General features: G+C 38.9%; 1 protein-coding gene across 1 annotated transcript; it reads right to left on the reverse strand.

Annotated features, from left to right (window-relative positions):
* Positions 1-5,998: 5,998 nt before the first annotated feature.
* Positions 5,999-18,334, reverse strand: LOC125244587 (tripartite motif-containing protein 16-like). Its single transcript, XM_048154686.1, has 6 exons — positions 17,685-18,334; positions 15,477-15,572; positions 15,157-15,390; positions 10,364-10,523; positions 9,625-9,672; positions 5,999-8,803 (listed from the first exon to the last, which is right to left on the reverse strand). The coding sequence occupies exons 1-6, from the start codon at positions 18,243-18,245 to the stop codon at positions 8,271-8,273; spliced, it is 1,632 nt and encodes a 543-aa protein (XP_048010643.1). The 5' UTR covers positions 18,246-18,334; the 3' UTR covers positions 5,999-8,270.
* Between the last annotated feature and the right edge of the window lie 767 nt (positions 18,335-19,101).

Below are 19,101 nucleotides of genomic sequence, written 5' to 3' on the forward strand. Positions count from 1 at the left end.
TCAATTTATTTATTACATTTCTCTAGCAGTATTCTACAAATACTCAATACAAGTATTAAGTAAAGTACAAATATCAAAAAGTTTTTTTCAATTAAAGCAATATCAGCAATGGTTCTGGTGCCAGAGAAGCTCTTCAGGTGGTTATCTGATGTCACAGATATTTAAAGATAAATTAGAGACCTCTCCATATGAGGTGATCCAGACTGGAAAGGCCCCTCTTTAAAAGGCCTGTTTTATGTCTTCTCCTTCATTTGGCGAGTTCCTCTCCCCTTGTTGACTTTCATCCACTGCAACATACTTCCTCTAATACATATTTTCTACTTTGAGCATAAATAAGTCATCTGTAGAGATACGTGTAGAGCGGTCTCATCCTTTTCTCTTTGACCTTGAATTTAACTTTTTCTTCTGCACACACATAACTCTGCAACACTCTCCAGGCAAACACTCACAGCACTACTGGGTGAATGCTATAAGACATCAAATGAATGTTATATTCATTGTATTATAAATACAATACCTACAGTAAACCATATCAGTTACATCATTGCCCCAATAAGGCTTTACCAGGAAACAAACAAAATAATAAATCATTATACATAATTAGCTAAATACGTCAAACAATGAGGCAGGGTAATTGCATTCTTATGCATATTACACAACAACTGTTATAGTTATTTTGCAACAAATGAAACACTTTGAGATTTATACATGGATTTAATAAATAGAACAGTAATTACATAGAAATGTATCAGTTGTTTTCTTGATAGTTTATGTAATGTTTAATTTACCCTGAAAATGTCAACATTAAGTGTAATTGGAACATGAATTTACATTAGATTAAAAGAAATAGTTTAGGCTTTTCCTCATTTCAGAGCACTGCTGTTCATACATTCATGTTCTGCAAGAAGTCATCATAGAGCTGAGAGACAAAAACTTGACTGTCTAAACAGAGCCGTTTTACCTTCAGTGCTTTTATCTGACCTGTACTTTTTGTGTCTTTCAGAAGTGCAGTGATTGAATATGGTATGTGGGACCAGGTCAGGGAGGATCATGGGAAGGAGTTTTATTTAACACTTTCTATTAAGATGCTATATTTTGTTGACGGCACTGGTTGTGTCTAATCCTGCTCTTGGAGCGCCACCTTCCTGCAGTTTAAGACTAACCCTAAATAAACAAACCTGAACAATCGAATATAGTGATACTCGAGACACTGATGTGAAGACTGGAATACTTTACTGACCCTGTAGGTTAAGCAAAATTAACTAAACTTTATTCAAGTTTTTTCAGCAGAATTAAAATGCCATATTTTCAGTGGCTAAGTTCTCTTAAAGGATTAGTCCACTTTTAAATACACTTTTCCTGATAAATTTTCTCACCCCCATGTCATCCAAGATGTTCATGTCTTTCTTTCGTCAGTCGAAAAGAAATGAAGGTTTTTGAGGAAAACATTCCAGGATTATTCTCCTTACAGTGGATTTCAATGGCTACCAACAGATTGAAGGTCAAAATTACAGTTTCAGTGCAGCTTCAAGGGCTTTAAACGATACCAGATGAGTAATAAGGGTCTTATCTAGTGAAACGATCGATCATTTTCGAAAAAAAATACAACCGTTTATGCTTTATAAACAAAATATCGCCTTGAACGTACTTTCCGCTTACGCATTGTTCATAACGCTTACGCTGAATGTCCTACGCCTTCCCTATTCTACTTACGGAAAGAACGCGGCGCCAGTTTCGTTTTTTTCCGTAAGTAATAGAGACACAAAAAGTACATGTTAATCCTTTAACATGCATACATTTTTTACAATCTGGAATCAGGAAATCATTATAATGCAGCCAAAGATAAATGATGAGAAACATGAATGAATGATTGGTTCTCCTTCACAAATATAAGTTTCCAGGGAGGTTTGTTAGAGCAGGTGAGTGGGAAATGTACAGAAAAGTGGCCCCCCAGGAACAGGATTGGACATCTAAGTCTTTGAAACTATGTAATTAGGCAAGGCAAGTCTTTCTCTCTGAATGACTGTCTGTCTTTGCTGTAAAACTTTCAAACTTTAAGCATTTAATCATTCAGAAATTGCAGACTAGTCTTTGTCCAACACAACATCATAGTTTGCATCATCAAACTTTACTGTCTTATTTTTCTTTTCATTTATAAAACAGAATCATGTTATTGAAAGGATATGTCTATAAGTCAACAACATATGCTACTATATGCTAAAAGGGCTACTAATTGTAAATGAAAACCAAACAAACAAAAAACAGTCTTTGAAAGAATCCCTAGATGTAAAAGGCATATTTCAGTTCTCATTTTTGTTTCAGGTTGATACAAAATTGAGATTTTTGCAGCTTGGACCAACTGACAGAGGGCATTATGAGGTTTAATAGGGGTAAAACAGCTTTTTTCGCTCAAAGGTCCTCAAGTTGACCAGTGGTGAACTTTACAGCACCACCTAGAGCTAGTACTCTGAACATACTCAAACTATTAATTATTCTGGAATGAAGTTGCACTTTTAGTACATTACAGAAATGTGTTTTTTTAACAGATCCATACACATCTCTGAAATCTAAATAGACGTGTGGCATCTAGTCGTGTAGTGGTGCCCAGCCTTCTGGATAAAGGGCAATGATGAATCTTATGTCTTTACCAACACCCAGTCAAATGACATCTTGCACTCAGAGGGCAATTCATTTTTGTTTGTGCAAAGAATATATTTAATTAATTTATTTGTTTTTAGAAAATCATTCAAGAAAAAAGTCTGAAACTTGACAGAAAAATATCAAGGGCTAATATTTAAACCTAAACAGTCACTCAAAATGCACTAGTCAATGAGGATCCATCTTTGTTATTCCTGCTCACATGTGGAGGACAAAAACACTATGCGGAAATGAAAAAAGGGTGATTCAAAACTTTAGCAGTGCATTTGTAATTCTGAGAAACAAATGCAGGAAGACATTTTCAGCAACAAAGGATGCCGTGTTTATAAAAAACACATTTTTAGCCTTTGAGTTGATTTTTTTTTAGATTGTTTTATTTATTTTTTTAACTTAGATTTTTTTTTTTTTTTCAGGAAAAGCCACAATAGGTATTATTGGCAAAGACTCCATTGTTGCTGTACTGTTTACTGGAATGTGCCTTTGTTGTTGTTTTAGGATCATCTAGTTGGAGGCCAGAAACTCCAGAAATATATTTCTGCAATAGGGGAAATATAAATAGGGGAAAAATAAAACCATAAATGTGGCTTAAAAGATTGATGCATTTTTTGTTTTACTCTTGAGTCAACATAACATGTAATGTGGCGTGGCCAAACCGTTGCCTATGACTGTATTTGCACACTTTTAATGAAAATGACTTTTTTTTTTTAAATAATTATGTTATATAGTTCACAAGTAATATGAGTGTAATTTTTAGTGGGGTAAATGAGATAGTATGTGTCTGTAAATATGTTTATATATTTTGAATTTGTCATAAGGAAGCCATTGATAAAAATACAGGATACAATATCATGGCCACACTCGTTCATCATAGACTAGCATTTAAAAACTGGAACTTGCTCCATATACTGAATATTTGAAAGGTTTTTTTATCTTGAGAAACTCATCCAGGAGACAGCACAATCTACAGCTCAGACGGTATTCAGAGCTTCAGAATAAAGACGGGTAAGCAAGTACAATCCTCAACTTTATCTGATAGCATTCAGGTTCAATTCAGCTTAGCTGAAATCTAATATGTTGATCTTTAAAGCTGGGAAAAGAGTCCATTACAACACCCAGAACAAACAAAGAGTACCAAAAAAATTCTTCACTCTAACAGAACAGATTTGTAAAAACAATTCTCAGCAATCATCTGAAAAGGTCTCATAGCAGGACTGGATATAAATGATATGATGTTCATTGACTGTGTCGATGTTCAGTGCTGTAGAATGAATACATTTATTTGTATTGATTCAACTACATTTGTGTTGTTCAAATACAGTCCGATAATGATTGCATTTTCCCGTAGAAAGACAGGTTCAATTAATTCTGTATGAATATGACAAATAGGGCAGTACTGTTGCGGTTCGGTTCACATGACTGGAGATGCTGCTTTCAATCTCACGGGTGGAGTAAAACAACATAAAAATAAGGGATTCGATGAAGCCAGAAGAATAACTGAAAGTGAGTCACAAACCTGCAAACAATGTCTGCACTAACCTTATGTAATGCTTCTTTCATAGAAAATTAGCTCTTATAGTACATATTGAGTCTTATTAATGTTTATCACAATCACTAACATTAGCACTGGTGAAATTCCTAAAGTTTCTCTCTCAAGACCCTGAAGAAAAATGTCTTGGAGTGATATCTTTTACCCTGTAAATCCTGAAAGAAGGGAGAGGCTTATCCACAAAAATCTAGATTGAGATTCTAGATTGATAAAAATAACTTCCGTTCCACCAACCAACTCAGAGACTCTTAAGATGCACTTAGGTTTGTCCTTCAGTCCGATTACTGTGGACGAGAAAGCCACTGTGAAGGAGAACTGTGAGATAATCATTAAACGCATTCATGAGATCCAGGCAGAAGTGGAGAAGATTGTCCCATAGCTGAAGCAGAAGCTGGAGGCGGCGCTGTATGAGAAACTGAAGAACACGTCTCTGTCTGTCCATGACTATCATAAAGTCTCAGAAGTTCTTCACAAACTGTGTTTCTGCTTGTGTAGTTGCTATGCTAATTGCAATTGGAACAATTCTGTCAGACATAACATCGGTGTTAGCTGGTACTGGAAAGGGGTTTGCAGGCGCTTTTCTAGTTGGGTTGTTATTCTTGGGGATATGTATGATTATTGAAGCCATTCTAGGAAGTATTGAGTGTGATCAACTTGAAAAGGCCCTGGAATAATAAAAGAAATAATGATCACAGAAATTATACATTCTGTTTCTTCAGTTCTCTCTCCAAGAATTAACAAAATATGAAACTCAGAATGTCTTTAATCACAACATGCGGCAAAAAATGAAAATGCAGTTAGTGAACCCTAACCCCAACCATAACCCACCATCATACAGGCTGCTCACAAACAACTAATGCTCTTAAAATGATGGATGCTCAGTGTACTTTAAAAAGTCTGCTTCCAACTCTGTCTGCAGTTTCAGCCCTTTATGAATCCAAAATCGCAACAGCAAAAGGCATTATTGCATTGCTTAACCCAATGAGAAACAACCTTCTCACAGCAAAACAATGGAGTTTCTCTGCGCTTTACCACTGGGGCTGATGTTTTTGATGTTGAGTTTACAGACCTCAGGGGTTTACTAAGGTGTCCAGTGACACATACATCTGATCCACTGTTGCAACCTGCTCTTACAGTACCTACGCTGAATTTCAAAGAGTGTTTGAGAGTGTCTTAGCTGCCAGCTACTTGAAAAGGGATCTGTTGTAAAGCTTGTTAGGTAAATTATGTGCATGTTAAATGCTAAACTACATTCTGAAAATGTTCTCCATGTGTGGCAACGGTAAAATAATCATGGTTCTTTTCATACACTGTGTTCATTTGTGTTTTCTGGGACAAACTTAAAGACATCATCGGTCTTATAAGACATTTGGTCCTGAAAACTGTACATTGTAATACTTTTATTTTGTTGGCCTTACAAGTGTTACCTAAATATGAGTCCCAGAAGTTCCTGTTACAGTCCCACTAGTGTTTTTAATATAGTCTGTTTAATACCAGTTGTGTTCTTTTAAACTTTATTAAATATGCATGTCAAGTTCTTAATTTTAATCAATAAATTCAGTTGTTATAATAAGGCACTATTGGTGTTACCAGTAAAATAAAATCAACAAAAGTAGCAGTGGCCTCTGATGATGTAAGAAGGTCTGCGTTCATGTCAGGCTAACCTTTATAGAGGTTAAATTTATGTAGCCCATAAATGCTACATCTTACCGTAAAAGGTTGTCATAAATGTGTAGCTTTCATAACACTGAATATTCTATTAATTCCTACTTTTCTAATATGTGGCCTAAATGGGCATTTTGTAAGCAATTATATAGCTATATAGTCGTGTTGTAAGTTAATAAATTGAGACATTTTTATAGAATTGTAAGTTTATTTGAGTAGGAGCCTGTGATTTAAATTCTAAGGTTGCCATATTTAACACTTGGGCATGATATTGTAAACTGTAGATTTTAAATCACGTTTGTTTTAAAGTCTTTACTTATAGATGTATAATGCACACGTAATCAAATAAAAGACAGCTTAAAGGATAGCCTACTTTAGAATTTATTTAACATAAACATTGTGACAACACTGTGAGCACTGAACCCTTCTCTCGTTTTGTGCTTGCAGGAAATGAGAATGTGTACCAAGAGCTACTGACATAAGGTCATATAATACAAGATTAAATAGAATTGCAAGTAGGTTCAAATACATTTTAAAACTGTTTAAATAAAATGCCCCTGGAACTCAATTTATAGGGGGAAATTCCACCTCTTCATAGAAAAGTTTGTGTCAAAAACATTGTTTTTGGAAGTTACATGAATAATGCAGTTGGCTCAAAAATCACGACAGGTGCTGTATGAACGGGCATGATGCATCTGTGTTCGGATCTCCTGAAAATGTTCATATGTCAGCAGAAATTATCCCTTTTTTATACATTTTCAGTACAAACACATCAAATTTATTTCATGAAAATACATCTTCTTTTAAAACACAGTCAACTACAACTAATAAATGTTGCATTGTTTGTCAAAAACATTATATTCATGGATGGGACCGCATGGTCTCCATCATTAGCATGAAATGCACACGATACACAGTTAACTTGAAACAAACTTTTACACTTCTGTTAAACATAAGTTATTAAAGACTTTAAACAATGTCATTTACATTCTGTGTAACTCTAACATGTCAACAACATACTCTTATTGCATTATTGTGTTTCGTACCTGATGAGGGGAGATATTAATAAAAGAGAGGACACGAAGCTCCCCCTCCCCACGCCGGTGAACACTTTCACAAGGGAAAAGCAATCAAATAATCAATCGACCAAGTGATCTATAAGCTAGTCAAAATCAATCATCATAGACAAGATATAAAATAATATACATTATAAAATATGAGATTAAAAGACATGTTAAATTTAATATTTTTTTTTATCCTTTTTAATTTATTTTTTCTCTTTCATAACCACCACAAAGGCCTCACCGACACATAGCCAGTGGCACAGGTCCTCAACAAACCGTCCCATACTGGCCTGATGAATATGATCTTCAACTAGATGGAACTGGATTAAATACTTTGACTGTTGCAATCCCAATCGGACTTATGACCTGTAACACTGCCTGAATCATAATCACGCACTGTTCGCTGTTGGCCAGAGGAGGACTTGTTTTTTTTTCTCCATTTTAACACCTGTGTGCCACCTGATGTCACCTGCTGGAGTTTGGGTTCCTTGCCGCTATCGCCTTTGGCTTGCTTAGTTGGGGACACTTGATATTCAACAATTCTTGATATCCAGCTATTTTGAGTTTCATACATTTGCGAGTCTGGGCCCAGTTAAATTTAATAATTGACAGAAAAGATGTGAAGTAATGTAAAAGTGTGAAACATACACAAACGATATATAAGTGAGTCCTGTAAAGTTATATACTGTTATTTATACATTGGTTTGAAGATTAATTTTCACCAATTTAGTGAAAATTCAAGTAAAACGGAAACAAATGATTATTTGAAAAATGTATTCTATATTTATTTATTCTTCTAAGTTGACATTCTGTGAGTTTACTGTTTTGTTTAATTTCATAAAGAAAATCAGTAAATCAGTAAACAAACCCAGGGCACTCTAGATACAGGGATGAAATAACACCAAATAGGACAGTACAGTTTGACACAGAGAGCAGTAGCTGACATTACTGTGTTGCCGGCTTCCCTTTGTAGTTTCCACGTTACACCGTCAAACGCCACGAGGTGATGCAGCACCAGTCAGGAATGAACTAGTTGCACACATGCATCACACAAAGTTACGCTGAAGCCATTCCCCAAAGTGTCGACATACAGTACAACGCAGTGCGAGTTCCTTCGAAAGGGAACTAGTCTGTCCCAAAGGCCTTCCCATTTCTTTTGGCCTAATTACCAGCTCAGCAGCCTGGGCAGACTAGACAATAGACCTTATGTTCATTGTCTTGTGTTATTAAATATAACTGTTCATAGTCTTTCTGCGTAAGCTTCTTATCTTGGATTATCTACTCAAGCCAACTCAAAGTATTATGGTTAGAATCTCTCTACAGTCTATTCTGATTCATCAACACAGTTTCACTGATCCATAATAAAGCCTAAACCCAGGATAGAGTGGTTGAGTGAATGTGGTCTGGACTGTGTGGATGAGGATCATTGTGTCTCCAGAGACGCTGTAGAAGGACAGAGTTCCTGCACTGTGATCCACATACACTCCTATTCTACTGCTGATGGGCTTTACAGGGAGTTCAGTCTGTTTGTTATTGTGTATGAATGAGTAACTGGATGGACTGCAGATCAAACTCCAGGACTGATCATTATATCCAAACACACACTCATTACCCGATCCCTTCCTGCTGATGCTCTTATATGACACTGATATAGACACAGCACCAAACACACTCCTGCTCCACTCAATCTCCCAGTACCAGCGTCTACACACACTCTCTCTACACAACACCTGTGCATTAAACACATCAAATCTGTCTGGATGATCAGGATACGGCTGCTCTTTAAGAGTGTTAGTAATCACTCTGTTCCCCTCAGACATATGGAGGCGTTTATTCACTGTGTTCAGATCCAGAGTGAGCCGATGGGAATCTGATGGCGATAAAACACATCAGAATCAGGAATTATGAATCTGATCTTTTAAAGGGACAGCTCACCCAAAAATGAAAATGTGATGTTTATCTGCTTACCCCCAGCGCATCCAAGATGTAGGTGACTTTGCTTCTTCAGTAGAACACAAATGATGATTTTTAACTATGTCCAACTGCGTTCATCACTCGCTTAGTAAGGTCTGATCGCGCTCTGACAACGGCAGTGATGTCTAGCACTCATTGAAGTATATGCGCGAGACATCACTGACGCTGTCAGAGCGCGATCAGACCAAACGAATCGAGTGATGAATGCAGTTGGACATAGTGGTGTATTAGAGGTAAAAAATTATATAAATACTGTTCGGTTTCTCGCACAAACCGATCGTTTTGTGTCTTAGGACATCAATGTGTCGTCACGAGGCGCAGGGTTTCATTTGGATTTGTCTGTCATGTTTTATTTACTCTTATAGTCCAAGTTCCCGCTGACTTGCATTATACCACTGACAGACGGCAGCGGTTGTAGTTAAAAATCATAATTTGTGTTCTACTGAAGAAACAAAGACACCTACATCTTGGATGCCCTGGGGGTAAGCAGATAAACATCAAATTTTCATTTTGTGGGTGAACTATCCCTTTAATGTAGCCAAACTCTTCATGTTCAATATATCATCAGTGTCTCAGTACAGTTTACCAGATATCCTGTACAAATCATCATTTACATGATCAACTATAAAACTCTTCTGTCATGTTTTCTTTCTCCTTCTACAGGAAGAACATGAACACACTCAGTGAGTTTTACTGCTTGTTTTCTTAGTGACTTACATTGTAGGAAGTCGTTCCTGGTCCTGGGAACAATGTTGGTGAAAGTGACTGTGGAAATCAACAGACATGAAGAGTGTGATTATCACATCAAGAGAAAAATGATCCTCCATCCGTTCCTAAGACATTTCTAACATGATGATCTACATGATATGAGATGATGGAGGATCATTTCTTAGAGCAGATGAATCACCTGATGCATAAATGTTGTGTATACACATACTGGGCATAGAAATTTGTGCATGCAATTTTCCATGCACATATCAGGATTTATTAAAAAAATAGTGTAAATATGTGTGCACCATACGGACACTCTGGACTGTGTGTTAGCACTCTTTTATTGAAGTGAGCGAAGTAATGAAGTAAACAGAATGATTTTAAACTCTCCATTTCCACATTTATATTAAATATGTCACTCTCATTAATGATAGTTAAGCACTGAAATTACATGAAATCATTATCCAGAAGTTAGAACATTTTTTAAATTAATTTAAATGGAAATATTTGTAGTGGAAGCGCTGCTTTTAAACCCTTTTCCAGTGGCTTGCTGTGTTTTAATGTTTTAACTAAAGCAAGGTTTGCTTGATGCATGATAACTCCGCTTTGAATTGTGTTCTAAAAAGCAGAACTCATGTTCGTAGAAAATACTTTGGTGTGATTTATGATCAATGATGATCAAATGGCACACACCTTTAGGATGAAATGTACGCTAAGTTTTATATATGAGGCCCCTGGACTTTACCTCTGTCAGAGATCTTCTTTAGCTTCTCTTTGCAGAAATCATCCAGTTTCTCTCTCAGCTGAAGGACAAATTCTCTCACGCCATCAAAAGAGGAGAGAGAACTGAAGGGATCGTCATTTACGTCTGTAGATTCAGGAGGAGTTGAGAGAGACTGGAAACTCTATAGAAAACAGAAATCAAAGCTCATCACCTCCACACTTCAGCCAATAACCTGCACTACTGTCAGATTTGAGCAGCTCTTGTTGATCTTTAGTAACTACCCTAAATCCAGCACTTTCACAGCATTAGATTAATTTTTCCCCTATTCATTATATCATGTTAGAGCTACCAATTATAGCATTTTCCACTTACCCTACATGTGAAATTTCTAGGAAATAATTTGGATAATGAAGTTGTGTCCTAATGGTTGGAGTCGGACTTGTAACCCGAAGGTTGCAGGTTCAGGTCTCACCACTGGCAGGAAATGTAGGTGGGGGTAAGTGAATGAACAGTGATCTCTTCCACTCCATTACCCACAACTGAGGTGCCTTTGAACAAGGCACCTAACCCCCAATCACTCCCCGTGTGTTAAATACTCACTGCTGTGTGTGTATGCAATTGGATGGGTGAATGGGTGAAAAATTCCCCATGTTCTAAGCAGCTCAATATTAGCATAAGACATTATTTTTAAATGTTTTTAGAAAGACTGTGATCATAAATCCATATATTTAGTGTATATTGAAATTATACATTTAAAAAATAAATCAACAGAAACAGCAAAATATGTAAATGTTGGGTTGGTTACGACCACATCTAAAAATAAATAAATAAAAAATTGTCAAGAAAACATGAAAGTGTTCCATTTATATGTGGAAATAAAATCTAGAGGTCAGTAAAATACCAACAAATATCTCACATGAAATATTTTAAATAATAAGTCAAGTCAAGTGAAGTCACCTTCATTTATATATATTTTACAATACAGATTGCTTCAAAGCAGCTTTACAGTGATAATAGAAAATTAATGGAGCAAAGATTTTTTTAACTGTACAGCAGCTGAAGTAGAAAGTCATTGTCCAGCTAAAGTAAGTTTTGATTGATTCATTTACACAACAATGGCTTTTTTCATGGCCTGAAAAAGCAACCTTTGAAATAGGTTTCAAAGTGCAAATTTATAAACATTTATAAAATGTTAGTATATAACTTATTAGTTCATGAATGAATGTATAGTCATGTTTTGTAAATGATTAGTTCATCATTACCTTACAACTTATAAATGACTTATAATTGAACATTACTATAAAGTGTTACCCATTATTCTCATCAAATTCATCAAACACCATCTTAGCTGTATTTTATCATGTAAAGTGAAATGATAGAATTAAAGGGCAAGCTGTCACAGTGTGCATAAAAAGGAAAGGAGATAAGGATCAAATTGCAGCATATGACAAATGAACAGGGAAAAATGATACAGGGACAGAAACCAAACTTTTTTTTTTTTTTACGGATTTCCCCGGCTCCACCTCCGAACCCATGACACCACCTCAGTCTGTTGACCCATTGACTAAATCTCTGGTCCATGCTCTTTCAGCTCCTAGCCACCCGACAGCGGCAAAAACAGACACCAAAGTGGTGGGAGGACTTTCTGGCAAAAATGTCAATGGAGGGACCGGTAGACGAAGAGTCCACAGTGGCATTGGTGGTGGAGGACTTGACCATGGAGGAGCCATTGGAGTAAGAGCCCCCAGTGGAGCCAACGGAGGGAGGTGACAGTGTGGAGCCTCAGTATTGGGTCCAGGGGGAACCGGGGGAACCAGGGGACAGAGAGCTTGAGCTGGGAGAGGTGCAGATCTAGATGGAGCTGAAGTGCGAAGACCCAAGCCAACACCACTGATCTGGAGGGCCAAGGCAGAGCCACAGGCCTGCAGGACAGAGGTGGAACCCGGGGGTTGAAAGACCAAAGCAGATCCAGTAGGAGCAAGGACAAAGGAGGAACTGAAAAGAAGCAGGAGACCTGTGGAGCCAAAGGGATGGAAGGCAGAGGCCCAGCCAGAGGTCTAGAAGTCTGTGGTTAAACCAGGGTAATGCCTGACCAAGGCAGAGCTGGAGGGATGAGGGAGCTCGATGGCATCTGAGGGATGACAAACTACAGTGGAGCCGATAGAGTGTGGAGCTGATGGGTCAACATGCCAAGGTGAGGCCCGGGTGGAGCCGGGAAATCTGAACACCTAGGCCGAACTGAAGACTAGGAAGCTTGAGGCAGAGCCGGGAAGGTGGGTTGAGCTAACGGAATGGGAGTAGCTGAGGCACTGGATGGAACCTACAAGGACAACGGGTTGTGATTGGATGATGGCTGTTTTTCTGGCTCTCAAGAGTTTCCTCCCAGACCTCAGGGGCCACCATGTTCTTGTCGGTGGTCACCTACATAAATCACCAGGGGGGTTTACGTTCGCGTCCACTTTACAAAGTGGCGCACCAAATCCTCCTGTGGTCCCAGGGGAAATTGCTGTCGCTCAGAGCAGCATATATCCCCGGGGTCCAGTATATTGGAGCAGACATCCTGTCGAGGCAGAGACTGAGAGACGTCTCACTGTCCACTCTGGTTCTCCCTCACGCATCCAGCTCCTCTCGGACTGGATGCTATGGTACGCATTTCCCCCGATCGCTCTGCTCCTGGGAGTTTTAGAGAGAGTTCGCTGGGACCATGTCCAGCTCACCTTGATAGCCCCGTGGTGGCTGAGTAGAGTGTGGTTTTCGGACCCAGTATCTCTCCTAGGCGGCTCTCCGTGGGATATTCTAATCAGGAGGGATCACCTGTCCCAGGTGGGGGGCACAATATTTCACCCTCGCCCAGAACTTTGGAACCTGTGGGCTTGGCCTCTGAGGGGGCCCAGCTCATAGACCCTGGGAGGTTGTGGGTACCATCATTCACTCTAGAGCTCCCTCCACAAGGAAATTATATGCTTTGAAGTGGAAGTTTTTCACCTCTTGTTGCAGTGGTCATCAGTTAGAACCAGTTATTTGTCCTGTTGGTGCGGTCCTGGAATTTCTGCAGGAACGATTCACTGCAGAGTTATCTCCTTCTACCTTAAAGGTTTATGTGGCGGCCATTGCAGCTTACCACACACCTTTGGCTGGTATGTCTCTTGGGAGAGTTCCTCTTATAACTCGCTTCCTCCGTGGCACCCTGAGGCTGAGGCCTGCGGTATGCACGAGGGTTCCGGCTTGGGATTTCGCCGTAGTGCTCCAAGGCCTTTCCCTAGCTCCTTTTGTGCCAATTGAGGAGGTTCCAGTCTGGTTTTTGACTCTGAAGACATTTTTCCTCCTTGCTATTTCTTCACTAAAGAGAATAGGAGATTTGCAAGCTCTTTTGGTTGCCCCGTCGTGCTTGGAATTTGCACCTGGTAGGGTAAAAGCCTTCCTTCATCCCAGACTTGGTTACATTCCTAAAGTCCCCACTAATGTGGTTTATTGTAGGCCTATTGTACTGCAAGCCTTCTGTTCTCCTCCCTTCATGGATTCAGACCAGGAACGCCTTAATCTGCTTTGCCTGATTCAGGCGTTGGATGCTTATGTCCACAGAGCTGCCCTGTGGCGTAAGTCAGAACAATTGTTCATTTGTTTTGGGTCCCTTAGCAAAGGGGCCCCAGCATCTAAGCAGAGAATGAGTACGTGGATAGTTGAGACTATCTTAGTGACTTATGAGTTGGCCGGACTAACTTCCCCTTTGGCAGTTCAAGCCCACTCTACTAGGAGTATAGGAGTATGGCGGCCTCTAAAGCTCCTCTCTCCAGAGTATCTTTACAAGATGTTTGTGATGCGGCAGGCTGTCTTGTCACACCATTGGACTAATTTCACATCTGCTTCATGACGACATCATGCGTTGCGTTCCCACAGCGTCAATTTCACGACGCAACGCCTTCCCTCTTCAGGGTACTAAGTTTACAGTCATAACCGAGACGTTTTTCCATACATGTCTTCTCCATTTTGGCTTTATTTTTGTTAAATAAATAATGACACAATGTAATATGTCATGTGTTGTTATTCATTTGAGGTTGTATTCACCTCATTTTAGTACATGCTCACGACCGGAAGATTTTTGTTATGTCCTGATACTGTCATGATCCCAATGTTTGTTGGTCAGTTGTTGAATTGTGATGGTCTCTGTTTTCTCTTGTTCTCTGTTTTCTTTTATTCTTAGTTCTCCATGTTGCTCATTGTTGGTTTTCTTTTTTTTTTTTATTAAAACCCCTGCACTTAGATCCACGCCTCAGCCTGCTCTCTCCGGACGTTACAGATATGTAAAATCATAGAATTCAAAGAGTGTACTTTCTTTTTCACATGATTGTAAGGCACACAGGGAGTCATCTGGGTAGTGAATGTGATCTAGAGTGAGATACTCATCGGTGTGATCCTCATGAAAACAGTCAAACAATTATAAAAATGGAAATCCATTTTTTCAGGTTTCCCCTGAAGCAACTTTGGTGAACTTTACTCAGAATTGGTACCATCAAATTCATTGAATTCATCTTGATGTAAGAAACCAGATGGAAAAGTCTGGTTAAAAGGGAACTTTTGAACTATTCTTGGCACTGGTGTATTTAGGGAGCTTAATATGTCTCCCAGAGCTCAGAAAATGGTTTAATATGAGCTGAAATGCATTTATAAGTGTCATCTTTTTTAAAAACAAGATCAGATGAAAATCTACATTATAATTATATAACACAACACAGAATTCCTGACAACATGAAATGTTTCTCTGTGAGTCTCTTGCTCAAGTCCACTATGATCCTGTTCTTCTAGATCTCTGTTACCTGCAGGAAATGGATGTGATCCTGTGTGTGTGAAAGCTGCTCCAGCTCAGCATCTCTCCTCCTCAGATCATTGATCTCCTGCTCCAGTCGCTCCAGTTGTCCTTCAGCTCGACTCACTGCAGTCTTTTCCTGATCTCTGATCCGCTGTGTGGCCTCAGAACGGCTTCTCTCAATGGAGCGGATGAGCTCAGTGAAGATCCTCTCACTGTCCTCCACTGCTGTCTGTGCAGAGCGCTGTTAGGACACACATCACAATCACACAGTGGCTTCAGTGAGTCCTGACTGAGACTTCTCAAACTTCTCTTCTTCTCCAGACTCACCTTATGAGACTCCACAGCCTCTCTCAGCTGCTGAAGATCTTTCTCTCTCTGCTGGATCCTCTGCTGGAACAACCTCTGTGTCTCCTTCAGCTGGTTCTGCAACACAAACCAATAACAGCAAATGTCACATTATACTGCTGTCACTATATCATCATGTGAAAAGTTGAATCCAGTAACAGCAAACTGTAGGTAAACAATGGCTGTAGGTTCAATCTCCTGAAGGGATGAAAATGATAGATCAGTAACACCATTGTATATGGATTTACATGAAGAAGCATAAGGCCTTTTTCACACTGCAAGAATAAGTATTATAAAAGCAAAACTGACAAATATGTTAAGCTTCTGACAGTGTTTCTGCTGCATAACAGAGCTGTCACTCTATAGGATTAAAAAACTGATTACTGATCACTACATTGAGTGTTTCTATTAATAAAGGCCATCAATTATAAAATGTTGATTGAAAATCAGTCATATTGATTTACATAAAGACACGTAACACATTTCCATGAAAAATGGAACAGAAGCCAAAGCTTAAAGAGAAGCTATAAACGACTGACTTCATATGGACCGAGTCAGATTTATTTACTTCAATTCACATTTGTTTAGCGCTTTTTATAATGCATATCTGTAACCAATGGGATGGGACAGCGGAGTTGCAGATCCACAAACAGGCTTTATTCATAAGAGCGAAGTCGTACAGGCAGTAGGTCAAACACCAGCAAACAGAAGCAAGAAGGCAAGGGAAGAGAGTAATCCAAACACAGGCTACAGTCAAGGCAGGCAGCAAACGATAATCAAACAAAGAAACAGTCTAGGGTCAGAAACACAAGGCAAGGCAAGGCAAGGCAAGGCAAGGCAAGGCAAGGCAAGGCAAGGCAAGGCAAGGCAAGGCAAGGCAAGGCAAGGCAAGGCAAGGCAAGGCAAGGCAAGGCGGTCGAAAACAAGGCTAAACAATAATCAGCAGAGTGTGTGTGTGTGAGTGCAGCTTATAAAGGTTCACTGATGGGAAACAGGTGTGAGTGCATAATTGGTTCCTAGGTGGGGAATTGTGGGAAATGGAGTCCATATGACCAAGTTGATGAACATGGATCCAAGGCACATGTGACAATATCGTTACACAATACAAATCAGATTTACTGAACAGAAAGTGTTTGTGTATCTGTCACTGCATATAACTTACGTAATTCCTGACAGAGATATATTCTTTAAACAATGGCTGAATATTTTCCATTATTTTATGTTGCTTCATCAGAGCCTGTTTTACAAAATTTTATGTTGATAAATATGTTTATGGTGCATTTCACCATATTTAAGTTTAAGGTTGAGCATAAATACGCTCAGCAGTGAAAGTCCACTTACAGCTACTGCTCACTTCTACTGACATCTGCAGGGTGAATGATGTTACCTGATCACATGGGTGATCCCATGTAAATAGTGTTAACTAGTGGGATTTTTATATATTTTATATTAGTATTTTAATATGCCCTGAATGCATGTGTTGTTCAATTAGATACATTCATGGGTATATCATGGGTATACCATTGTGTGTCAGGGGGGAATCAGCATTTTTGGAGGGTTTCACCTGGCAAAATTTGCATTCCGGGGCTAAATATCATGTTATTTAGGGTTGCTTCAACCACTGGCTATGTGTAAAAGTAGCCCAATATCACGGTAAAACTTGGCAACACTGGTCTGAGTGGCGTTGGTGTCGCATCCATCTTTTCACACTGAGGACAACTGAGGGACTCAAACGCAACTATTAAAAAAGGTTCAAACATTCACTGATGCTCCAGAAGGAAACATGATGCATTAAGAGCCGGGGTGAAAACTTTTAAACATGATGAAGAGGTCAAAATTTTTCTACTTCTTCTTATTTTTTTTCATTTAGTACTGCCCTTCGGAAGCAACAGAAGTTACTTGTTTCCCGGAAGACAAATTAAGTACAAATTAATTTTTGTCTATTTTTTTTTTTTTTTAAGATTATTGCTTGATCGTCGAAATAAAGCTTTTGTATTTTTGTTATCCACGTCTCAGGCCCTCCTTTTGAAACCACGTTCCTATGTGTTCTTTGTAGGTGGTTAAATCATGATCTTAATATTAATATTTCCCTGGTTAACAGGGTGGCGTAGTCAGTTATATTTAGTGTGTTTCTCTTTATGATCATCTCCTGCTACATCAACATTATTTCATCAGTGTCTAGTTTCATACCTGATTCTCTGTCCTCTGTGCTGCAGCTGATACAGTGTCGTGGTTTTTATGTTCATCCATACACAGCACACATATACACTTCTGATCAGTGCAGCAGAAAATCTCAAGGAGTTTCTCATGTGTTTGGCAGATCATCTCCTGCAGTCGTCCAGTGGCTTCAGTCACTTTATGTGGCTTACGTGAGTGAAATTCCTCATGACGGCCAAAATGAGTTTGACAGTAAGACTCCAGACACATCAGACAGGACTTGACAGCTTTGTGTTTTCTTCCAGTACAGACGTCACACTGCACATCTCCATCTCCAGCGTAACAGTCAGCAGGACGTTTAGTCTTCTTCAGTTTCTCCACCACGTCAGCCAGCATGGTGTTTTTAGCTAAAGCAGGTCTTGGACTGAAGGTCTGTCTGCACTGAGGGCAGCTGTAGACTCTCATCTGATCCCAGTAGTCTGTAATACAGCTCTTACAGTAACTGTGTCCACAGGAAGTGGTCACTGGGTCCTTCAGGAGATCCAGACACACTGGACACATGAACTCATCCTGAGAAAATCTGGCTTCTGCCATTTTACTGCATGAACACAGAGACACTAACACACAACAGCTCAACTACACCTCAGTTTCAGTTTCTCTGAACTGAAGAGTTTCCTGTTTCCTTTTTCCTGGTTCTGTGTTTGAGTGACATGTGAAAAACATGTGTCTGCAAATCTGTAAAGCCAAATCTGGTGCAGTGGGTTTCCGTCTGCGTTGTGTTCAGCAGATCAGCATATTATAATGATTTCTGAAGGATCATGTGACACTGAAGACTGGAGTAACGATGCTGAAAATTCAGCTTTGCCATCACAGGAATAAATTACTTTGTGAAATATATTCAAATAGAAAACAGTTATTTTAAATTGTAATAATATTTCACAATATTACTGTTTTTTACTGTATTTTTAATTAAATAAATGTAGCCTTGGTGAGCAGACGAAACTTCTTTTAAAAACATTAAAAATCTTAGTGGTTCCAAACTTTTGGACTGTACTGTATGTCACCAACCGTCAAGCATTAGACATACATTTAAGTGAAAATGAATGGCAAGTAATATGCAGCTTGTTGTGTGTTTTGAAACCAACGAAAATTGCAGGGATTCACACAACATCCCAGATAGCACACATACGTCTGCAAGATGTCTGTTAAAGATCACTTCATCTGGAAAGCATCTGCTGTTTACAAACATCTGATAGATGTCTTCTAAAAGATGTCAATTTTACATACATTCTAAATCATAAACATCTTAAAGACATCTTCTAAACGTCTATTTGACATCTGACAGGAAATGTCCTACAGATGAAAAAACACTCTAGAAATACGTCTTCCAAATGTAAAGACACACATCAAATAGACGTCTCCGAGATGTACGTGTGCTATCAGGGGTCAC

The sequence above is a fragment of the Megalobrama amblycephala genome, linkage group LG14 (genome assembly GCF_018812025.1).
Source record: "Megalobrama amblycephala isolate DHTTF-2021 linkage group LG14, ASM1881202v1, whole genome shotgun sequence".
In the NCBI taxonomy this organism is placed as follows: Eukaryota; Metazoa; Chordata; class Actinopteri; order Cypriniformes; family Xenocyprididae; genus Megalobrama; species Megalobrama amblycephala.

Bases quoted from the DNA above. Each gene is read 5' to 3' on its own strand.
- LOC125244587 (XM_048154686.1), bottom strand. From the start codon at position 18,245: ATGGCAGAAGCCAGATTTTCTCAGGATGAGTTCATGTGTCCAGTGTGT. The intron at 15,573-17,684 runs GTATGAAACTAG...TTTGTGTTGCAG, and splicing joins CACAGAGGACAGAGAATCAG to AACCAGCTGAAGGAGACACA. The intron at 10,524-15,156 runs GTAACAGAGATC...TGTTTTCTATAG, and splicing joins ATCACATCCATTTCCTGCAG to AGTTTCCAGTCTCTCTCAAC.